Consider the following 24,135-nt stretch of genomic DNA (forward strand, 5'->3'; position numbering starts at 1 on the left):
GGGTCAGTTTGTAATAATAGTAAGAAGTCTTACCATACTAGGTTAAAGTCCAACAGGTTTGTTTCGAGTCACTAGCTTTCGGAGCACAGTTCCTTCATCAGCTATGCTCCGAAAGCTAGTGACTCGAAACAAACCTGTTGGACTTTAACCTAGTGTTATAAGACTTCTTACTATGCCCACCCCAGTCCAACGCCGTCATCTCCACGTGACAGTTTGTAATAACGAAGCAAGAGACACAAACAGGCCAGAATCTCACAACTGAATCTGCTGGAGAGGGCTTACCAGGAGACTCCACGGCAGGACAAAACAGTGCTGGTGTGAGCTCCAGGGCCTCTGATGAACAACCCATTAAGAAGAAACTGAAACCGGGACCAAAGCAGTATGAAGATTTCTTGAGGTATGGCTTTATTAATTGTGCTGATTCAAATCAGGAAGCAAAGCCCATGTGTGTTATGTACAGGGAAGTACTGGCAAATGAAAAATTAAACCCTCAAAACTTCAAAAGCATTTGAAGACTAATTATGGGGAGTTCGAGGACAAACCTCTTGATTTTTTTTTCAAAGGATGCAGTGAGAACTTAAATCATCATCTGAAGCTATTAGCAGAAATGTAACATTGAATGACAAAACCAGTGAGATCCTTATCATTCGTGGTAGGAAGGCAATTCCAAGGTCTCAGGTGGAAATGCAGGGGCAGTCCCAGTTTGCCAGGTGCCAATGCCTGGGAAGTGCCAGGAGCAGTCCCAGGGAGCCTGTGATCAGTACGGGGGGGGGGGGGGGGGGTAAGTATCATGGTACTGCCGAGGCATGTTCCTCTCCCTCAGGGGCTATATTTACTTGTGACAGGTTCCCTTCATCTGGTTCCCATTTTTGAAAAGCAGCTGCCGCCATGTCACGTCAGCGAGTGCTGAATTCCAAATGCTGGGGTCAATAGGATGGGGAAGTCCGCTAATTGTATTTAAATTTATTTAAATGTCGTTCCCGACCTTCCTGGGTGGAAACCTAATTACATAACTGGCGGAGGACGCTGCAGTCGCCAATGCCGAGGTCGGGGCACGCCGCAGAGGTGGTGATCCACTGGGCACCACCCGGATGAATTGTAACTTGCGAGACATTAATGCCACACAGACTGACCCAACCCTCCCACTGACCACGTATTCATTCTCCTGCAGGACCTCCAGCTGACAGCGCTAGCCCATTCGAGGTGCTCTCCCCCCCCCCCCCCCCGCCGAGCTCCTATGAGGCCAACTGGAAGGAGAGCTCCGGGGATGCCACAGTCGATGTGTCACAGCTGTCATCCCCACCCAAGGCAGAGACATGCACCTCGGTGGGCAATGTTAACAGTCAGGCTTCGGGCACAATCTGGTGATCACCACACAGTTGCCAATGCACATCAGGTGGAGGCAGGAACACCCAGGCAAGACAGCAGTCGGAGGTGTGTTGGATCCCGGAGCTGATGCAGACAATAGGGTGCAACTGTAATATTCAAGGGGCTGGGGGGGGGGGGAAAGTCAACGACCCTCCAGCAGGTCCAGAGCCGACTGGAGGAGTCCTAGAGGCTCCAGACACAGGTGATGGCACTGGCAGTGCGTAGCATCAAGGCCAACACTGCTAGGGTGGTGTCTGCAGGAAAAGAGCCTGATGCATGATGTTGGCAACATGAGTGGAGGTGTCCAAGGCGTGGCTCTGCCAGTGACGGGCATGGCTGAGGGGGTAGACTCTCCAACCCGATAGGGGACGTGACCAGTACCAGGCGGACCTTGATGGTGCTGACTGCGAGACATGGTGTTGTCACAGGGGTGGAACTCTGGAGAGCTGGTGGCCATCATCATCGCTCCATCGGAGTGGTCCGGGTTGGCACCCAGCCAACTCCCACTCGGTGCCCATTGGGCCCTGGGGTTCAACTCAGGATGGAGGGACAGCTGGATTGAGACCTGGCTGCCCCTAGGTCATCTGGCTCTGCCTACTTGGCGGCTCCTCAATGTCTGCACCATGGTGTTGATTCCCTCGGCGATGCTCCTCATTGACTGGGACATGCTCTGCAGTGCCTCAGCAATGCCTACCTGTGACTGGGACAAGCTCCGCAACCCCTCAGCTATTTCCATCTGAGACTGGGACATAAGAACATAAGAACTAGGAGCAGGAGTAGGCCATCTGGCCCCTCGAGTCTGCTCCGCCATTCAATGAGATCATGGCTGATATTTTGTGGACTCAGCTCCACTTTCCGGCCCGAACACCATAACCCTTAATCCCTTTTTTCTTAAAAAAACTATCTATCTTTACCTTAAAAACATTTAATGAAGGAGCCTCAACTGCTTCACTGGGCAAGGAATTCCATAGATTCACAACCCTTTGGGTGTAGACATTTTCCACGCCAAGGGGGGTGACTACATACTCCTGGTCAACTACTTCTCCAGTTACCCAGAAGTGGTGAAACTGTCCGACTTCGCGTCAAAGGCAGTAATCAAAGCCTACAAAGAAACGTTCGCCAGGCATGGGATACCGCTCACGGTAATGAGTGACAACAGTCCTTGCTTTTACAGCCAGGAATGGTCTGATTCTGCACAGTCCCACAACTTCCATCATGTAACCTCCAGTCCCCACTATCCGCAGTCAAATGGGAAGGCCGAGAAAGGGGTCCATATTGTAAAGCGGTTGCTGTGCGAAGCTGCACACTCAGGCTCCGACTTCAACCTGGCGATGCTGGTATACAGGGCAACCCTCTGTCCACTGGGTTGTCTCCAATGCAGATACTCATGACTCGCACTCTGAGGACCACAGTTCCAGCCATCCATGTTCCAGACCTTGACCACCTCACGGTCTTACAGAAAATACAGCAGTCACGGGCCCAACAGAAGGCCACATACGATGCTCATGCCACGGATCTAACCAAGCTGCCCCAACTGATCATGTTCGTGTCCAGTTGCCTGAGGGTGGCTGGTCAGCCACAGCTGTTGTGATCAAACGAGTGGCCCAAAGGATGTTCCTTGTCCATATGGCTGATGGCTCCCTGCTACGGCGCAATAGACGGACACTGCGAAGGGTTCCACGCCCGCTACCTGACCGAAGTGCCCAGCTGCCTACGATGCATCCTCCGGATATACCCTGCCACGAGGCCACCGATCTACCAGCAATCTTGCCAGCCCACTGACCACCGTGATGGCAGTGATCCCGCCTATCCACGTGCATGCGGCTCCTGATCCACCTCTGCGGCGATCGACAAGAATTCATCACCCACCACAAAGACTGAATCTGTAGACTGAATTTTTGTACATTTTGTGACTTCATCGATTTAACCTCTGTAAATATTGTTTTGTTTGCCTTGTATCTGCACTATCGACACCTTCCTATGTAGATACGTTTATTTAGACACCTTTTGTATATAGTCAGGCATATGTATATGTATATATATATATATATATATGCACGCACACCTTAGTATTTATTTATCTAAAAGAAAAGGGGGGAGATGTCATAATATCCACTTATGTATATAATGAGGTGCAGACAGGCAGTGATTGACACACAGGATGACCAGTAAGCACACAGCACAGTGCAGCCAATCACCAGACAGGACACTACCACTATAAAGCCAGAGGGCACTAGGTTTCCCGCTCTCTCTGGACCACGAGTCCACGAGCTAGCAAGTGCAAACACCATGCGGTAGCTAGTAAGTCTGGTCAGGCTACTACTAGGTCTCCCGTCAGTTCAGTATAGTGTCGATCCACAGCTGAATATGTTTATCCAAACAGTGTTGGATCTTCTCCAGTGTTAGATGTCTATTTCTAGCTTCCTTGCATTGAGTGCAGTCCATATCGAACCAACCTGCCTGACAAATCAGTGGTGATTATTGGTTTCTCGCCACGCTACGGCGGGATACAGATTTCACCTATGGGAGTGGGCCGGTTGCATCTCGCTCGAGTGCAACAAGGCCACTGAATTGTACCCTATATGATTACAAGTAGTTCATAAAGACTTGCTGTTAACGTACAGAAGACTGCAAAGACATCTGTAACAGACAAGTTCTGTAACCAACATTATCATAACAAAACTGCGGGATTAAAAAGTGGTATCTGTCTGCCAGCTGTTCATGCTCATATTTCTTAAGTCAGTTCTTCAATTCTGATGGCAAAATGGTGGTCTGATGAAAATGTGGCTCTGTAGTTCTGTATCAGCTGACGGGGCTAGTTTTAGTTGAGCAAATGAATGGGCTCAGCACACAGACCTTCCGAGAACCCAATTACAAGGGCAACATATTAAGACGCACATTTTGTTAATCATTACAAATGAGAGATTGGTCGCTTCAATACCTTTACAAAAAGAAGGTCATTTAAAAGGCACAAATCGTCCATCAGCTCTGGCTTTACTATCTTGGTGAGTAAAACTCTTTCCCGTTCTGCGTAACTTTTACAGTGGTTCACTTGAAGGAGCAGGGCCAACATCGTTTGAATAGTATAATAGGGCTCTGTGATATCCATTTTCCCCAATTCAAATGGTAAGACTCTGCAACAGAGATAAAATGAAAAATTGATTATTTAAGGTACACTCCCATTTTTTGATATACACAGGATATACATATTTTCTTATATACAGAATCGAAGGGGGGGATTTTAATTTGGTGCAAAGTGTGGATGGATTGATGTTGGAGCAACATCAACTTGCAGCTGTCCACCATCATCAATGTGAGGCCTGAAACGTTTTTACTCTCGTGTCTCAGCTACACCCTGTTGGCCAATTTAGTGTCAACTAAAACTAGCCACTGTGTGGCTGAAACAGACAGAAATGGAGACCTGAATCTAATTTTGTTTTGAAAACAACTTGGCCACGTGTAATAATTTAAGGTCATTAGAAATTCAAAGGACTAAGAACAAAGAAAAGTACAGCACAGCAACAGGCCTTTCGGCCCTCCAAGCCTGTGCCAATCATGATGCCCTAACCATCATTTAATACGACCATGGCTGATCTAATTGTGGCCAGAACTTCACTTTAGTTGATGTGAATAAACCATCTATTTCATTTTTTAAAAAAAATAAATTTAGAGTGCCCAATTCATTTTATCCAATTAAGGGGCAATTTAGTGTGGCCAATCCACATAAACTGCACATCTTTAGGTTGTGGGGGTGAAACCAACGCAAACACAGGGAGAATGTGCAAACTCCACACGGATAGTGACCCAGAGCCGGGATCAAACCTGGGATCTCGGAGCCGTGAGGTAGCAGTTCTAACCACTGCACCACTGGGCTGCCTTCTATTTCATCTTTAATACAAATAGGACTAAACATAATGAAAAATGATAATTGAAATGCAAACCTCATTCCTTCTGATTGTGATGTGCGAATAATTTCAGCCAGTAGTCGGCTCTTCCCATACCCAACTGTCCCCTCGTACATAATAACCTGGTAACAGTCTGCAGCACGACGGGTCTTTACTGAACTAAATCTTTTTAGTGCCTTATGGAAAATCTTCATCTCTTTCTCGCGACCTTAGAAAATGTAAAACATTTGTGTGAGTCATGTTGACCTACCCACCCCACTGCCAATTAAAGCTCTTAAGTGGCCAATTAATTACCTCATCCCACCACCTTTGATATTGGCCCAGCTACAGGTAGGCCTATTGCCATGCAGGGTGGTAAAATGACAAGAGAGAGAGATTCCCCCTGAATCGAAAGCACAATGCCCGATTGTGAGACTGGACATTGGGAAGGGAGAGGGCTGCTGAGAGCCATCCCCTGGTCTTGCTGCCAACCCCCCTGCACCACTCTCTCTGTAATGCCCACCCTCGGATCCCTCCCCTCCTCCCCCCCCCTCCCCCACACACACACACACACACACACACACTTGTGGCTTCGGTCACTCTGTGATCCTGGGACTCCGGTACCCGTCCCTCTGACAGCATCCAGAGCCTCCCAGTGGCGATACTGAGCACACAAACTGCCAGCCTCTGACTGACCGGCAGCTCTCAACAGGGAAGGCCTCTGCCACAGTGTATTGATTCTAGGCAAGGCCCAGCATTGGCATTGTCACTACCTGATCAGCTTATGATTTGGCGGGTCTTCCCAACAGATGCAATGTGTGTCTCTTGCCAGTTCTGCAGCCAGCAGGCGAGATCCCTAAAAACCTTATAACATTTGACACCAACTCTTTGCTTTTTGCAAAATGTAGAGTACCCACTTTATTTTTTCTAATTAAGGGGAAATTTAGTGTTGCCAATCCCCTGCCCTGCAAAGCCCACGCAAACATGGGGAGAATGTGCAAACTCCACAGGGACAGTGACCCAGAGCCGGGATCAAACCTGGGACCTCGGCGCCATGAAGCAGCAGTGCTAACCACTACACTACTGTTCTGTCCCAGCAACTTTTTGCTAAGGTAAAAACTAAAAATGGAGCCTTCCGTTGGGGGCTATGAAGGGGTAAGTCGCACATTAGGTGGCTCCCGCTCGGGTCTGACTTTTGGACCTTTCCCCCCCCCCCGAGTTATTACCGGACTTGATTTAAAAAATCAATGACAGAGGCAATTGTGAACTGAATTCCCACATCGGTGTATGGAGAGGAGGACTAGGAATACATGCAAAGGCAGAAACAGAAGGACAGAGAAGGCTTGGGCTGAAGCTGCACCAGGAGGAAGCATGGCGGAGAACCGGACCTCTGGTTGTCGACCCAGCGGTCAACGGGGCAGTTGATGCAAGTGATCCAGGAGGGCTTCGCCAAGCAGAAGCAGGACTGCTTTGACCCGGTTAAAGAGGCAATTTCGCGGCTGGAACTTAGATTGGATGCCCAAGATCGGGCAGTCCTGAAAATAGAGAAGACGCTGGCTGAGCAGGAGGAACATCAAACAGCGGTGGAGTTGGAGGTGGGGATGCTGAGAGACCAGCAGAAAAGGCTCCTGGAGAAGGTGGAGGACCTAGAGAATAGGTCCCGTTGGCAAAGCTTGAGGATCGTTGGGCTCCTGGAGGGATCCAAAGGAGCGGACACTGGGCATAGTACATAGCGGCCATGTTCGAAAAGCTGCTGGGGGATGGGGCATTCCCCCGACCCTTGGATGTGAACAGGGCTCACAGAATGCTCGTGAGGAAGCCGCAAATGGGAGACCCCTCGAGGGCAATGGTGGTGAGATTCCACAAATATCTGGAAAAGGAGCGCATTTTACAGTGGGCCAAGCAGACACGGAGCTGCAAATGGGACAACAGTACCATGCGGATCTATCCGGACCTGAGTGCAGAGGTGGCCAGGCGAAGAGCTCAGGTCGACCCTTTTCAAGAAAAAAGTGAAGTTCGGGCTGTTGTATCCGGCCTGCTTCTGGGTCACATATGAGGAGCAACATTTCTATTTTGAGTCGCCTGAGGAAGCGCTAGACTTCGCAAAAAGGAACGAACTGGTGTTGGATTGAGAACTTTGAATTTTGCTGCAGCGGTTATGCTTTTCAAAAAAATGTTTCTTGTTTCTTGTTTTTTTGGATGTTATTTGTTATGCCTGCTGTCTGAATCTGGGGCCAGCTGCAGAGCTGAGTGAGGTAAAGTTTGCATTTGCACTGTTGGGGGTTGGAGGTGTGTTTGTTCAGATGATGGATCTTTTGCTTGATCTTTTTTCTGTGTTTTTTTTATCTGTCTGACAATTGTGTTGGGATTGTTTTTCATTTGAATATGTATGCATGACTGGGGGGGGGGGGGGGGGGGGGGGGTGGGGGAGGGAACAATAGGTGGGAGAATGTCTGGTTCCAGGGGCAGGGGCCACCACGCTAACTGGGCGGGCTAGCTTATGGAAGTGTAATGGGGGGGGGGGAGCAGATGTTAGGCTTATCAAAGGGGTTGATTTATTTTGTTCTGTTACTAAGGGAGGAGGGGGGGAAATGTTCTGCTGATGAGGGAAGGACGTTTGCTGAGGGACAAAGAGGTTGGGGCGGAGGCTGCCTGGGGGCGGGCTGGTGGAGGCATGGGGCGTGGGCTGGCGACTGGCCCAAGAGAGGGGATGGCTGATCGGTGAAGGGGAGGGGGGGAACAATGAGCCCCCCAACTAGACTGATCAACTGGAATGTAATAGGGCTCAATAGGCCGGTCAAGAGGGCACGCATGTTCGTGCATTTGAGGGGACTGAAGGCGGACGTGGTAATGCTGCATGAGGCACACCTTAGAGTAGCTGATCAGATTAGGTTAAGGAAAGGTTGGGTCAGACAGGCTTTTCACTCGGGACTTGACTCGAAGACCAGAGGAGTCACGATCTTGATCATCAAGCGAGTGGTGTTTGAGGTGGGAAGAATAGTTTCAGATGTGGGAGGTCGGTACATTATGGTCAGTGGGAAATTGGAGGGGGTGCAGGCGGTACTAGTAAATGTATACATGCCAAACTGGGACGATGTGGAGATTATCAAGAGGATGCTGGGGAAGATACCGGGCCTGGATTCGCATAGGCTGGTCATGGGAGGGGACTTCAATACAGTTATTGACCCTGGTTTAGACCGGTCAAGCTAAAAAACGAGCAGGGTGCCAGCAATGGGTAAGGAGCTAAGAGGGTTCATGGAGAAGATGGGGGGGGGGGGGGGGGGGGGGGGGGGGGGTTGGTAGTGGAACCTTGGAGATTTAGGCACCAAGAGTAAAGGAGTTCTTCTACTCACATGTGCATAAAGTGTATTCCCGGATTGATTTCTTTATTCTGAGCAGGGCTCTACTGGCGGGGATGGTGGACACGGGGTACTCGGCGATCACAAACTCAGACTATGCCACGCACTGGGTTGACCTACAGGTTAGCAAAGACAGTAATCAGCGCCCACACTGGAGGTTAGATGTGGGTCTTTTCGCTGACGAGGTGTGCGGGTGGTTGAGGAAATGTATTCAGAATTGCCTGGAGGTCAATGACACGGGGAAAATTTCGGCAGCGGTGGTCTGGGAGACATTGAAGGCAGTGGTCTTGCAGCAAAAATACACCGTTCCCTTTAGGATAAGGCTGCATTTATGTCGCCGTACCTAATTGAGATACCTGGGCTGGGATTCTCCGACCCTGTGACGGGTCGGGGAATCCTCGGGGGGGGGAGGCGCGAATTCCGCCACGCCGCCCTGACGGCGGCTGCCCTATTCTCCGCCGCCGTTTTTTGGGGTCCAGCGGGATTCCCGCCATGCTGATCGGGGGCCGTTAACAGCGCCCCCCCCCCCCCCCCCCCCCCCCCCCAACGGCGATTCTCCGGGCCCCGATGGCCATGTGGCCGTAAAGTTTTGTCCAGTCCCGCCAGCGTAAATTACTCACCACACATACGGCAGGACCTGGCAGGTCCCCCACGATGGCCTGGCCCGCAATAGGGGCCTACCAATCTGCGGGCCGGTTGGTTCCATAGGGGGGCCTTCTTTCATCCGCGCCAGACCCCTGTAGGGCTCCACCATATTTCCCGGGGCCGGCACGGAGAAGGAACGCATGCGCAGAAATACGCCGGCCGCTCCGCCCGTGCGTGGACTTGCGCCAGCCCTTTGCCGCCTGCAGGGACAACTCCGGCAGCAACCTAACCCCCTAGAAAGGTGAGAATTCCTCACTTTCGGGGGTCGTTGATGCCGGAGTTGTTGGCACCGGTTTTACCGCTAGTGTGGTGACATAGCCCCATTCTTAGAGAATCCCGCCCCAGATCTCTCTGTTGATTTGTACAGCCAGAAACAATGCTGGTGGCATTGGCAGTACGCAGAAATCATTGAAAACAGCAGGCAGCACCGATTTAACACATTAAATGGACATGTGTCAATCACATATGGCTACACCCATGCTTGCTTTCAGGGTTCACCCAATTTAACTTGTTAAATCACCTAGATAATATTACAGTCATCACGAGTTCCTTGTTTATTAAATCGCTAAAAGGAAGTAATGGGATGATATAGTTTGTAATTGCGTGACATCGAGAAAATTATTACTGCACCTTTTCCGAAAGCTGGCAGTTTTGTTTTATATTGAAACAGGAATGCTAAAATTTTAGAAGTGCAGTTGTAGATTTCAGCAATTGCTGTTTTCCCAGAGTGCTATGTTTTGAGTTTTGGAAGCACAGGCTTGTTGGGAATGCTCTGTACCTTGCCTGTTGTGAAGAGAGGCTGGTACACGCTGTTTGATTTGATCCGCCAGCCTTTGGGACGTACAGCCCATATACTTAGCATCACACTGGCACTGAAATTCATATTTCACTTTATCCCTTTTGTGTGATAGGCAGAACGCCTTTTTGGCTTAATGGCAGCATCCTATTGGTAGTGAATACCACTCATGTTGCTACTGCATAATAGCAACGTGATACAGTGAGCTTCACCCATTGCTCAAATTTTTGTGATACTTCGCCTTTCCAGGGTAATCCGAGGTAGACTGGGCACTTTTCAGGGCTAAAAGTGATGGCCTTCGGCCTGTTCATGAGCTTGTGTGATGTACAGTGTGAAATGATCTGATTACATTAGCCATTATCCTAAATAATGTCTTTGACATGCCCTATTTCAGCTTTTGGGTGAACGCATGAAAAATAATTGGCTTTATTTAAACCCACAAGACATTGCTGCTGGTAATCAAATTGACTGCATAGTGAAGGGGACTAAGAGGTTTCCACAAATTTTCCAAAACACCGATCACGGAGTGTAAGGAAAAGGGTTTTAGTTCTCTCTTGACCCTGTCTGAAACTAACATTACTAAATCACAAGGATGCAGTATATACTTTATCCTGAGAAATGCTACAAAGCATTATTTTGTTTATTGCTCCAAATTGGTTGCAGATCTGAAATAACAACAGAAGAAGCAGATTGGCATAATGTGAAACTACAAGACTTTGAAAAAAATGTTTGCTGTTTGAATGTAAATGTGAAAAGTATTACAATTTATTTCTCCATCAAGTACTCAGTAATATCTTAAAAGTGAATGTACAAATGTGTATTGGCACATCTATGGTTATGCAATATGTTGAATGTCAACTCACCCAGAAGAGGATAATCTTCTTCCTTTTCAACAGAGATTCGAGGTTTCCCAAGTATTCTGAGGAAAAGTATAAATACAAACTCTCAACTGTTTATCAGTTTTAAAATGTGAACTTTGATCAAACTAGCAGACCAATGCCCTCAATTTTGATCACATGCAGAAACAAGCTCCTAGCACTTATCATATAATGATTGTTCTGTATTATTGTTACAATAATGTATATCCTTTCTTAAATGAGGAGACTAAACTGCATGCACCAAACCAGATGTGCTCTCACCAAACCCTGTGCAACTATAGCAGGACTTCTTTATTCCTGTTCACCAAGCTCCTTCCAATAAAAGCCAACATGTCTAATTACTTGCTGCACTGGCATGCTAACTTTTTGCATTCCTGGTACAAGCACACCCAAGTCTCTTTGAACATCAACACTTCCAAATTTTACACCTTTAAAAATATTCTGATGTCCAAAGTGAATAATTTCAGATTTCCTTACATTGGACTCCACCTGTGATCTTGTTGCCCACTCATTTAACCTGTCCATATATCTTTGCAGCCTCTCTCTATCCTTCCCACAGCTTCCCTTCCCACCTCGCTTGATATCACCAGAAAATCCTGATACATTCCTCTGTCTCTTTATCCAATGTATGAATGTAGATTGTAAATAGCTGACGCCCCAGCACTGATCCTTTTAGACTACAAGTCTGCCAACTTGGGGAAAAAAAAATCACGTTTATGCCCACTTTCTGCTTTCTATACATTAACCAATCCTTTATCCATGCTAAATTCTACCCTCAACTCCATGAGCCCTGTTCCTGTATATTAAACTTTTGTGATGCACCTTACCAAATTACTTTTGAAAATTCAGGTAAACTACATCTACTGGTTCTTCTTTATCTATCCTACTAGTTACACCTTTCCCAGCAACTGATGTTAGACTCACTGGTCTGTGGTTCATTGTTTTCTTTGTCCCTCCTTTCTTGAAAAATTATGTAACATTTGCCAACTTATAATTTATTGGAACCACTCACGAAATCGTAGCCAGTATGTCCACAATCTCTATCAGTCTATTTCCTGAAAGCACTTCACCACATCCCCTTCCCTTCATGCCCACACACATCAAAGACCAAGGTAATAGATCAGAGAAAAGTTGATTTTGGAGGACTGAGAATGAAACTTGGGAAAATAAAATGGACCACAATATCAGTCCGGGAAACTGTGCACTCTGCTAAAAACCAAGAGCAAACTAAACATTGATGAGCTATGGGGGAGTCTTCACATTTTTTAACTATGTGTGAACTCAGTCGGGAAATGGAGGGTGCAGCACACCGGCTGCAGTGTTAGTCTATCCCACCATATTTGTTGACACTTAGGCAAAATAAATCAAAGGGTGGGTCCCACAACATCACGCTGGCAGGGCAGGCTCATACAGATCGGGGTACCATTTTGAAGGGCATTTCAATATAAAAAATGAAAGCAGAAAAATATATGGACCCCATGAAACCAGAACCCCTCTCCCCACCACCACGGAATCACCCCCAGCTCCCCCACGGAATTCTCCCCCCCATCATCATGGAATCCCATCTCCACTACCACCCCACCACCATGGCATTCCCCCTTCCACCATCAGAGATTCCCCCCTCCTCAATCAGCATGGAACCACCCCCCCCCCCCCCACCACCACCACGGAATCCACCCCCACCACCAAGGAATTCCCCTTCCACCATCATCACGGAATCCCCCTCCGCCACCCTGGAATCCCTCCTCCATCACCTCAGAATCCCTCCATCATCACCACGGAATCCCCCCCCTCCACCACCCTGGAATCCCTCCTCCATCACCCTGGAATCCCTCCTCCATCGCCCTGGAATCCCTCCTCCAGCACAATGGAATCCCTCCTCCCCCACCCTGGAATCCCTCCTCCATCACCACAGAATCCCTCCATCATCACCACGGAATCCCCCCTCCACCACCCTGGAATCCCTCCTCCATCACCACGGAATCCCTCCTCCATCACCACGGAATCCCTCCTCCATCACCACAGAATCCCTCCTCCAGCACCACGGAATCCCTCCTCCATCACCACGGAATCCCTCCTCCATCACCACGGAATCCCTCCTCCAGCACCACGGAATCCCTCCTCCAGCACCACGGAATCCCTCCTCCAGCACCACGGAATCCCTCCTCCAGCACAACGGAATTCCTCTTCCACCACCACCTTGTGTTTTGGTTTTGAAATGGAACCAGACTGATTGACAGCTCAGGCTTTCTGTTGCCATATGATCATGCCATGAGGCTGACTTTGGAGGCAAACGTCTTAAGATCAGCTTCAGTAAAAGCTTCTCACAGAAACACACCGACAGACATAATAGTTAAGTGATAACTGTAACTGTAAATAATCACCATTAAAGAATATTGCACCTCAAAACAGCAACTCCTCCGACTTTGACCCCTTTACATGGATGGTGCAGAAGGGAGGGATTCAGATACCTGGATAATTGGAGCTGATTCTGGGGTAGGTGGGACCTCTACAAACGGGGTGGCCTACACCTGAACCAGAGGGGTACCAATATTCTGTGGGGAAATTTGCTAATGCTCTTCGGGAGGGTTTAAACTAATTCAGCAGGGGGATGGGAACCTGAATTGTAGCTCCCGTATACAGGAGGTTGAGAGTAGTGAGGTCATGAGTAAGGTTTCAAGGTTGCAGGAGTGTACTGACAGGCAGGAAGGAGCTCCAATTATCCAGGTATTTGAATCCGTCCCTTTGCACCATCCATGTAAAGGGGTCAAAGGCAGAGGAGTTGCAGTTTTGAAGTGTGTCTACTTCAAAGCCAGGAGCATCCGGAATAAGGTGTGTGAACTTGCAGCATGGGTTGATACCTGGGACTTCGATGTTGTGGGCATTTCAGAGACATGGATAGAGCAAGGACAGCAATGGTTGTCGCAGGTTCCAGGGTTTACATGTTTCAGTAAGCTCAGGGAAGGTGGTAAAAGAGGGGGAGGGGTGGCATTGTTAGTCAAGGACAGTATTACGGTGGCAGAAAGGACGTTTGATGAGGACTCGTCTACTGAGGTAGTATGGGCTGAGGTTAGAAACAGGAAAGGAGAGGTCACCCTGTTGGGAGTTTTCTATAGGCCTCTGAAAAGTTCCAGAGATGTGGCAGAAAGGATTGCAAAGATTATTCTGGATAGGAGCAGAAGTAACAGAGTAGTTGTTATGCGGGACTTTAACTTTCCAAATATTGACTGGAAACGCTATAGTTCGAGTACTTTAGATGGATCAGTTTTTGTCCAATGTGTGCAGGAGGGTTTCCTGACACAGTATGTAGATAGGCCAACAAGAGGCGAGGCCACGTTGGATTTGGTACTGGGTAATGAACCAGAACAGGTGTTAGATTTGGAGGTAGGTGAGCACTTTGGTGATAGTGACCACAATTCGGTTACATTTAATTTAGCGATGGAAACGGATAGGTATATACCGCAGGGCAAGAGTTATAGCTGGGGGAAAGGAAATTATGATGCGATGAGGCAAGACTTAGGATACATAGGATGGGGAAGGAAACTGCAGGGGATGGGCACAATTGAAATGTGGAGCTTGTTCAAGGAACAGCTGCTGCGTGTCCTGGATAAGTATGTACCTGTCAGGCATGGAGGAAGTGGTCGAACGAGGGAACCGTGGTTTACTAAAGTACTTGAATCGCTTGTCAAGGGGAAGAAGGAGACTTATGCAAAGATGAGACATGAAGGTTCAGTTAGGGTGCTTGAGAGTTACAAGTTAGCCAGGAAGGACCTAAAGGGAGAGCTAAGAAGAGCCAGGAGGGGACATGAGAAGTCCTTGGCAGGTAAGATCAAAGAAAACCCAAAAGCTTTCTATAGATATGTCAGGAATAAAAGAAGGGCCAGTCAAGGACAGTAGTGGGAAGTTGTGCTTCGAGTCCGAGGAGATAGGTGAGGCATTAAATTAATATTTTTCACAAGTATTCACACAGGAAAAAGGCAATGTTGTCGAGGAGAATACTGAGATACAGTCTAAGAGACGAGATGGGATTGAGGTTCAAAAGGAGGTGTTGTTAGCAATTCTGGAAAGTGTGAAAATAGATAAGTTCCCTGGGCCAGATGAGATTTATCCTATGATTCTCTGGGAAGCTAGGGAGGAGATTGCAGATCCTTTGGCTTTGATCTTTATGTCGTCATTGTCTACAGGAATAGTGCCAAAAGACTGGAGGATAGCAAATGTTGTTCCCTTGTTCAAGAAGGGGAGTAGAGACAAACCCGGTAACTATAGACCAGTGAGTCTTACTTCTGCTGTGGGCAAAGTCTTGGAAAGGATTATAAGAGATAGGATTTATAATCATCTAGAAAGCAATAATTTGATTAGGGATAGCCAACACGGCTTTGTGAAGGGTAGGTCGTGCCTCACAAACCTTATTGAGTTCTTTGAGAAGGTGACCAAACAGGTGGAAGAGGGTAAAGCAGTTGATGTGGTGTATATGGATTTCAGTAAAGCATTTGATAAGGTTCCCCACGGTAGGCAAGTGCAGAAAATACAGTGACATGGGATAGAGGGTGATTTAGCAGTTTGGATCAGAAATTAGAACATAGAACATTACAGCGCAGTACAGGCCCTTCGGCCCTCGATGTTGCGTTGACCTGTGAAACCACTCTAAAGCCCATCGACGCTATTCCCTTATCGTCCATATGTCTATCCAATTACCATTTGAATGCCCTGGCTCGCTGAAAGAAGACAGCAGGTGGTGGTTGATGGGAAATATTCAGCCTGGAGTTCAGTTACTTGTGGTGTACCACAAGGATCTGTTTTGTGGCCACTGTATTGTTATTTTTCTAAATGACCTGGAGGACTGTGTAGAAAAATGGATGAGTAAATTTGCGGATGACACTAAAGTCGGTGGAGTTGTGGGCAGTGCAGAAGGATGTTGCAGGCTATAGAGGGACATAGGTAAGCTGCAGAGCTGGGCTGAGAAGTGGCAAATGGAGTTTAATGCAGAAAAGGGTGAGGTGATTCATTTTGGAAGGAGTAACAAGAATACAGAGTACTGGGCTAATGGTAAGATTCTTGGCAGTGTGGATAAATAGAAATCTCGGTGCCCTTGTCCATAGATCCCTGAAAGTTGCCACCCAGTTTGATATGGTTGTTAAGAAGGTGTACGGTGTGTTCGCTTTTATTGGTAGAGGGATTGAGTTTCGGAGCCATGAGGTCATGTTGCAGCTGTACAAAACTCTGGTGTGGCTGCATTTGGAGTATTGCGTGCAGTTCTGGTCGCCACATTATAAGGATGTGGAAGTATTGGAAAGGGTGCAGAGGAGATTTACCAGAACGTTGCCTGGTAATAAGGGAAGGTCTTATGAGGAAAGGCTGAGGGAATTGAGGCTGTTTTCGTTGGAGAGAAGAAGGTTAAGAGGTGACTTAATAGAGGCATACAAGATGATCAGAGGATTAGATAGGGTAGACAGTGAGAGCCTTTTTCCTCGGATGGTGATGGCTAGCACGAGGGGACATAGCTTTAAATTGAGGGGAGATAGATATAGGACAGATGTTAGAGGTAGGTTCTTTACTTGGAGAGTAGTAAGGGCATGGAATGCCCTGCCTGCAACAGTAGTAAACTCGCCAATATTAAGGACATTTAAATGGTCATTGGATAAACATTTGGATGATAATAGAATAGTGTAGATGGGCTATAGATTGGTTTCACAGGTCGGCGCAACATCGAGGGCCGAAGGACCTGCACTGCTCTGTAATGTTCTATGTTCCCACAGGGAGTTTATCTCCCCATCTGTACTCAGATTCTCCAACAGGCCCTTCAAACAATCCCAACAGTGAGAGCCCTTGAGACACACAATGGCTCAGCCTCACCACTCACTGAACTCCCTCGGCTTCGCCCCTCTTGCCAGGCTCCCTCAGAGCATAGGGCCAAATGAATGTCTTCCCGGTCTTCACTCAGACATGAGCCCAGTGTCTGAGTGCAATCAGAAAGCAGACCAGAGGAGCATCGCAGCTTTCCTCACAATGAATTGTTATCACCCTCCTGCCTTGACCCTTGACAACTGACTCACTGAGACAGCCAGCCCAGGCCCATTGCCCTGGTATGTCAATAAGACACTCGGAGAGAAGGAAGAGCACAATCTTCGGGAATGGGAAAGAGCACTGGTGGGGGAGGGGGGGGGGGGGGGGGTGGAAGGAAGGAATGGAGAAAAGGTTCTCGGAAGGGAGAAGGAGTGGAAAAAATGTTTACAGGAGGAGCGGAGAAGGTTCTGGGAATGGGGAAGGATCGCGGGGCAAAATAAATTCTGGGATGATGTTTGAAGGTTTTGGTGGGGGGGGGGGATTGTTGAGCTGCGAGACACCAAGCTTCCTAATTGGCCAATCTGGAGGTTATGAGTGCCTCCTTGGTCTTCCTGGCATGTTGATCCCAGCCGTTGCCTGTACTCCATCCTCTGGGTCCTCCTCGTGCTTGTTCTCCACTCTCACCTGGTCCACATCCTCCTCAGAGGAAGCCACATGTTCCTTCTGCTCCTCCAGAATGCCACCCCACTGCTGTGGCAGGTTGAGGATGACACAGCAGACCACACTGATGCGGAAAATCCTCTGGCAGCTGTACTGAAAAGCACTGCCAGTCCAGGCGGGAGAACCTAGTAAACCTGTACACGCCTCGGGTGGTCCTTGAAGATAGTGTGCTCACAAGTGCATGATTTTGAGGCAGTGGTCGCACATGATTTGGACATTCAGCGAGTGGAGCCCCTTCCGGTTGATTAAGGACACTCCCTTATGCCACGGTGCCTGTTGAGTCATTTGTGTGCCGTCAATGGCCCCCCAGGACATGAGGTATCCCAGTGATGGCGGCAATCCTGCAGTGCAGGCAACTTGGTTGGCCTGGTCAAACATAGAAAATAAGAGCCATAGGGCATTTGGCCCTCCGAGCCTGCTCCGCCACTCATTATGATCATGGCTGTTCATCCAACTTAATAGAATGTTCCCCCCTTCTCCCACATCCTTTGATCCTTTTTCCCGCCAAGAGTTATACCTAACTCTTTCGGCAGCATGGTAACATAGTGATTAGCATTGAGTTTTCACAGCACCAGGGTCCCAGGTTCGATTCTCTGCTGGGTCTCTGTCTGTGTGGAGTATGCACGTTCTCCCTGCGCCTACGTGGGTTTCCTCTGGGTGCTCCGGTTTCTTCCCACAGTCCAAAGACGTGCAGATTAGGTGGATTGGCCATGCTAAATTGCCCTTAGTATCCTAAAAGATTAGGAGGAGTTATTGGGTTCAGGGGATAGGGTTGAAGTGAGGGATTAAGTGGGTCAGTGCAGACTCGATGGGCTGAATGGCCTCCTTCTGCATGTTCTCTGTTCTTTCCTGAAAACCAACAATGATTTGGACTTGACTACTTTCTGTGGCATTCCACAGGTTCACCACTCTGGGTGAAGAAATTTCTCCTCATCTCAGCTCTAAATGGTCCATCCACTTTGGTAGCAAACCCTCAGACTGATGTGACCCCCTGATTCTGGACTACCCCACCATAGGGAACATAATTTCTGAACCTACCCTGTCTAGTCCTATTAGAATTTTATACGTTTCGATTGAGATGCCCCCTCATTCTTCTGAGCTCCAGCTAATATAATCCTAATCAACTCAATCTCTCAGTCAATCTCGCCGTCCCAAGGATCAGTGTGGTAAACCTTCTCTGCACTCACTTTATAGCAAGAACATCCTTCCTCTGATCAGGGGACCAAAGGTTTATAAGAGATAGGATGTATAATCATCTGGAAAGGAATAATTTGATTAGAGATAGTCAGCATGGTTTTGTGAAGGGTAGGTCGTGCCTCACAAACCTCATTGAGTTCTTCGAGAAGGTGACCAAACAGGTGGATGAGGGTAAAGCAGTTGATGTGGTGTATATGGATTTCAGTAAAGCGTTTGATAAGGTTCCCCATGTTAGGCTATTGCAGAAAATACAGAGGCATGGGATTTAGGGTGATTTAGCAGTTTGGATCAGAAATTGGCTAGCTGATAGAAGACAAAGAGTGGTGGTTGATGGGAAATGCTGTGACTGGTGTCCAGTTACTAGTGGTGTGCCACAAGGATCTGTTTTGGGGCCGTTGCCGTTTGTCATTTTTATAAATGACCTGGAGGAGGGCGTAGGAGGATGTGTGAGTAAATTTGCAGATGACACTAAAGTCGGTGGAGTTGTGGACAGTGCAGAAGGATGTTACAAGTTACAGAGGGACATAGATAAGCTGCAGAGCTGGGCTGACAGGTGGCAAATGGAGTTTAATGCAGAAAAGTGTGAGGTGATTCATTTTGGAAGGAATAACAGGAAGACAGAGTACTGGGCTAATGGTAAGATTCTTGGTAATGTGGACGAGCAGAGAGATCTCGGTGTCCATGTCCATAGATCCCTGAAAGTTGCCACCCAGGTTGAGAGGGTTGTTAAGAAGGCATACGGTGTGTTAGCTTTTATTGGTTGAGGAATTGAGTTTCGGAGCCATGAGGTCATGTTGCAGTTGTACAAAACTCTGGTGCGGCCGCATTTGGAGTATTGTGTGCAGTTCTGGTCGCCACATTATAGGAAGGATGTGGAAGCATTGGAAAGGGTACAGAGGAGATTTACAAGAATGTTGCCTGGTATGGAGGGAAGATCATATGAGGAAAGGCTGAAGGACTTGAGGCTGTTTTCGTTAGAGAGAAGGTTAAGAGGGGACTTAATTGAGGCATACAAGATGATCAGAGGATTAGATAGGGTGGACATCGAGAGCCTTTTTCCTCGGATGGTGATGTCCAGCACGAGGGGACATAGCTTTAAATTGAGGGGAGATAGATATAGGACAGATGTTAGAGGTAGGTTCTTTACTTGGAGAGTAGTAAGGGCGTGGAATGCCCTGCCTGCAACAGTAGTGGACTCGCCAACACTAAACCCATTCAAATGGTCATTAGATAGGCATATAGACGATAAGTGAATAGTGTAGAGGGACTTTAGAAGGGTATCACAGGACGGTGCAACATCGTGGGCCGAAGGGCCTGTACTGCGCTGTAATGTTCTATGGTCTATGTTCTAAACCAGCGCACAATATTCCAGGTGTGGTCTCACCAAGGCACTGCATAATTGCAGTAAGACACCCCTACTCCTGTGCTGGAATCCTCTCGTAATGAAGGCGAGTATACAGTTTGCCTTCTTCACCGTCTGCTGGACCTGCATGCTTACCTTCAGTAACTGGTGTATGAGGACACCCACTTCTCGTTGTACATTCCTCTCTCAATTTATAGCCATTCATGTAATAACCTGTTTTTGCTACCAAGTGGATAACCTTACAATAAGCCACATTGTACTGCATCTGCCATGCATTTTCCCACTCACTCAACTTATCCAAATCACACTGAAGCATCTCTGCATCCTTCTCACAGCTCACCCTCCCATCCAATTTTGTGTCAATTGCAAATTTGGAGATATTACATTCAGTTCCCTCATCTAAATCATTAATTAATAATTGTGGATATCTGGGGTCCGAGCATAAATCCCTGCGGTATCCCAGTACCATTTGGGGCCTCACGGTAGCATGGTGGTTAGCATCAATGCTTCACAGCTCCAGTGGTCCCAGGTTCAATTCCCGGCTGGGTCACTGTCTGTGTGGAGTCTGCACGTCCTCCCCGTGTGTGCGTGGGTTTCCTCCGGGTGCTCCGGTTTCCTCCCACAGTCCAAAGATGTGCGGGTTAGGTGGATTGGCCATGCTAAATTGCCCGTAGTGTAAGGTTAATGGGGGGATTGTTGGGTTACAGGTATACGGGTTACGTGGGTTTAAGTAGGGTGATCATTGCTCGGCACAACATCGAGGGCCGAGGGGCCTGTTCTGTGCTGTACTGTTCTATGTTCTACCATTCAGAAAAAGACACTTTAATTCCTATTCTTTGTTTTCTGTCTGCCAACCAGTTTTCTATCCATCTCAATGCACCACCCCCAGACCAATGTGCTTTAATTTTATATGCTAATTTCTTATGTGGGACTTGTTGAAAGCCTTCTGCAAATAAGTCACATCCACTGGCTCCCCCTCATCAACTCTACTGTTTTCCCCTCAAAGAATTCCAGTAGATTTGTCAAGCATGATTTTGCTTTCGTAAATCCATGCTGACTCTGTCTGATTCTGTCACCGCTTTCCAACTGCTCTGCTATCTATCGTGATAGAATTTTCCCCTTTCCCGACATCAGGTTGACTCGTCTATAATTCCGTTTTCTCTCTCCCTTCCATTTAAATAGCGGGGTTGCATTCCACTCAGTCTGAAAGAACTGCTCCAGAGTCCATAGAATCTTGGAAGATGACCAGCAATAGTCCAGGTCAAAGTGAATGTAGAATATCCTGCGTGCCTTTATGGGCTGGTGACTGTGAAATGCCAAACAAGTTCCTGCTCGAGCCCTGGAATGACCCTGTGGCAAAAAAGATCAGGGCTGCCTTGACATTCACGGTCACTGGGAGGGGGTGTCCTGCTCCAAGTGTTGCCAGTTCAGACAGTACATAATACAGGTGCTGTATCTTTGGTGAGACGGAGTCTTCAGCGGAAAATGGTGTCTATCAACTCATTGTAGGACATGCGAGTCCTGCACACCTGAGGTCTCCTTCTTCACTGTCATCTGCACCACCCTCGGCCTGATGGGTGGCCGGGTCTTAATCCTGACCAGCAGCCGCTATTGTCCTGGTGTAGGCTCCAGCCTGGGTTAGCCTTGCCACAGTCGGTGATGTCTGTCCGCTACCACTGCATTGATAAGGATAATTGCCAGCTCTACTGGCTCTATTCCAAAATTCATCATTACTCTGGGAGGAATGGGAGAAGGAGAAAGACAGTCAATAAGGTTATCCATCCCAGGACCATCAAACTCTCCCAATACCCTTTGTCCTCATGATCCTGAAGGCTGACAGCCCCATTCCGTTTCTGTCGCCATGCGTCATCTCAATTAGCTGCTGGCCATAACACATCAATGCCTCAGCAGCCATGGCACTGTCCGTACAGCCTCACAGTTGTCAACAGCCTCCCATCCAGCTGGTCCCTCCTTCACATCAGCTGCAGTTGGGTCGTTCATGTGCTATGGCTTATGGATGTCCGAGTGAGGCATGATGACACTTGGATCCTCGAGTGCTGTTGGGTGGTCGCTAGCCTACTGTTCATGATGCCCAGCCCCCATCCTTCAATCCTTGATAACTGAGGGTTCCACCACAAACCCAGCAGAGAGTGGTAAAAGATATCTCTTTAATAAGGCAGGAGGAGTCGAAGTAAGCAAAAAGTAAACAACATTTATTTTCAGCAATTATATACAAGTACCGGTAGAACCGCACTCTCCACTCTCTCTCCAATTGGTTAACCTCTAATACAGTATGGGTAAGTTAACCCACCCCAAGTGGGGTACTCATACTACTCAAGTATGCACAGGGAAAACAATCACCCAACACCTTACGTCCCATGCATAGAACATAGAACATAGAACAGTACAGCACAGAACAGGCCCTTCGGCCCTCGATGTTGTGCCAAGCAATGATGACCCTACTCAAACCCACGTATCCACCCCATACCCGCAACCCAACAACCCCCCCCCCCACCCCCCTAACCTTACTTTTTAGGACACTACGGGCAATTTAGTATAGCAAATCCACCTAACCCGCACATCTTTGGACTGTGGGAGGAAACCGAGCACCCGGAGGAAACCCACGCACACACGGGGAGGACGTGCAGACTCCACACAGACAGTGACCCAGCCGGGAATCGAACCTGGGACCCTGGAGCTGTGAAGCATTTATGCTAACCGCCATGCTACCGTGCTGCCCCAGATTCTTACATGCAGGTTCTTACATTCCTCCCTAAAAACATTTGAAGACCCCCTCGAAGGACAATGATTAGGAGAAGAACAAAGTTGCAAAAAGTTGAAGAGAAGAAACTGGTGCAGTACTTGCAGCAGTCAGATGACAAAGATGTTTTGGCTCTGGCAGGTCACTGTCGAGTGGAGCAGCAGGATCAGCCAATGTGTAACATTCTGGCAAACGACGTTTACGAATAGAATTGTTAGGCAGGATGTTAGCCAGGTCTGGAATGAAATGGCCATAACATTTGACAAGGCCTAAAAATGAATGGAGCTCCGTGGCATCCCGCGGAGCGGTGTCGATCTTTATCATCTGTACTTTATCCGTTACCGGTGCAGCCTTTCACAATCAACTCGGTAGCTCATATACAGGGCCTCCTTGCCACAAAAGATGCATTTCTACCTGCACAGGCAGATGCCATACTCAGAAAACCTCTGTAGCACTGACTCGAGGTTCCACAGATTCTCCTCCTCCATGGCCCTCGTGGTCAGAACATCTTTGAGGTAGATGGCAACGTGCGGTAAGTCGCGAAAGTTGCCTTCCATCACACGGTGAAATACAGCACACACTGAGGACACGCCCAATGGACGCCGGGTGTATTTATATAGACCCTTGTGTGTGTTGATTGTCACATACTTATCCAAATGTAGTTGCAAAATAAGCGTTACTCATGTCGGGTTTTGTAAACGCCGATCCACTATCCAACATAGTGTATAGATCCTCTATCCTGGGCAGCGGTTAACAGTCTAATCTAGAAGCCGTGTTCACCGCCACAAAGGTGAACTGTCTGATCAGAGCATCAGCACCGGCACCACTTGTGCTGCCCAGTCAGCGAAATGCATCGGCCGGATGATTCCCAAACTTTGCAACCATCAAAGCTCGGTCTTGACCTTCCCGATGATGACATAAGGGATTGGGTGGGTCCATAAATATTGGATTGGGATCCGGGGCCACCTGGATAGAAGCTATGACCCCTTAAAGATACCGAGGCCTGGCCGAAAAACATGGTGGAACTTGCTCAGTACTGAGCCTAAGCTCCCCATCTCCACTTCAAAACATATTGCCAATCAATCTTCAAGTTCCGCAGTCAATTATGGCCCAACAAGCTAGGGCCATACCTTGCACCACGATGAGCCATCAGCTGACTGCTGCAAACCACTGGAGCAAACGTAGACCCCAGGTATACATTGCCAACCAAGCTGCTGTGTCCATCAATGACAATGTACTCACTCATTGCTTGATCTGGTCAAAGGTGTGCTGTGCCACTAACGAAGCAGCCATTTTGGTGTTCAACTCCATCCGAGTAAATGTGCATTGACCTGTACCGGAATGTGAATCGGGGCGATAGAGGGTACGGCCCACAATTTA

The 24,135-nt window shown here is 48.0% G+C and overlaps 1 protein-coding gene across 1 annotated transcript in view; it reads right to left on the reverse strand.

Moving 5' to 3' along the window:
* The window catches only part of LOC119961981 (adenylate cyclase type 10-like), a 324,780-nt gene that overhangs the window by 215,554 nt on the left and 85,091 nt on the right, over positions 1 to 24,135 (reverse strand). The window contains exons 12-14 of the mRNA XM_038789668.1: positions 10,916 to 10,971; positions 5,310 to 5,481; positions 4,310 to 4,502 (exon numbers count right to left, since the gene is read on the reverse strand). Coding sequence (XP_038645596.1) covers positions 4,310 to 4,502; positions 5,310 to 5,481; positions 10,916 to 10,971 — 421 coding nt within the window. The remainder of the gene's footprint in view (positions 1 to 4,309; positions 4,503 to 5,309; positions 5,482 to 10,915; positions 10,972 to 24,135) is intronic.

The sequence above is a fragment of the Scyliorhinus canicula genome, chromosome 2 (assembly GCF_902713615.1).
Source record: "Scyliorhinus canicula chromosome 2, sScyCan1.1, whole genome shotgun sequence".
Taxonomy (NCBI): Eukaryota; Metazoa; Chordata; class Chondrichthyes; order Carcharhiniformes; family Scyliorhinidae; genus Scyliorhinus; species Scyliorhinus canicula.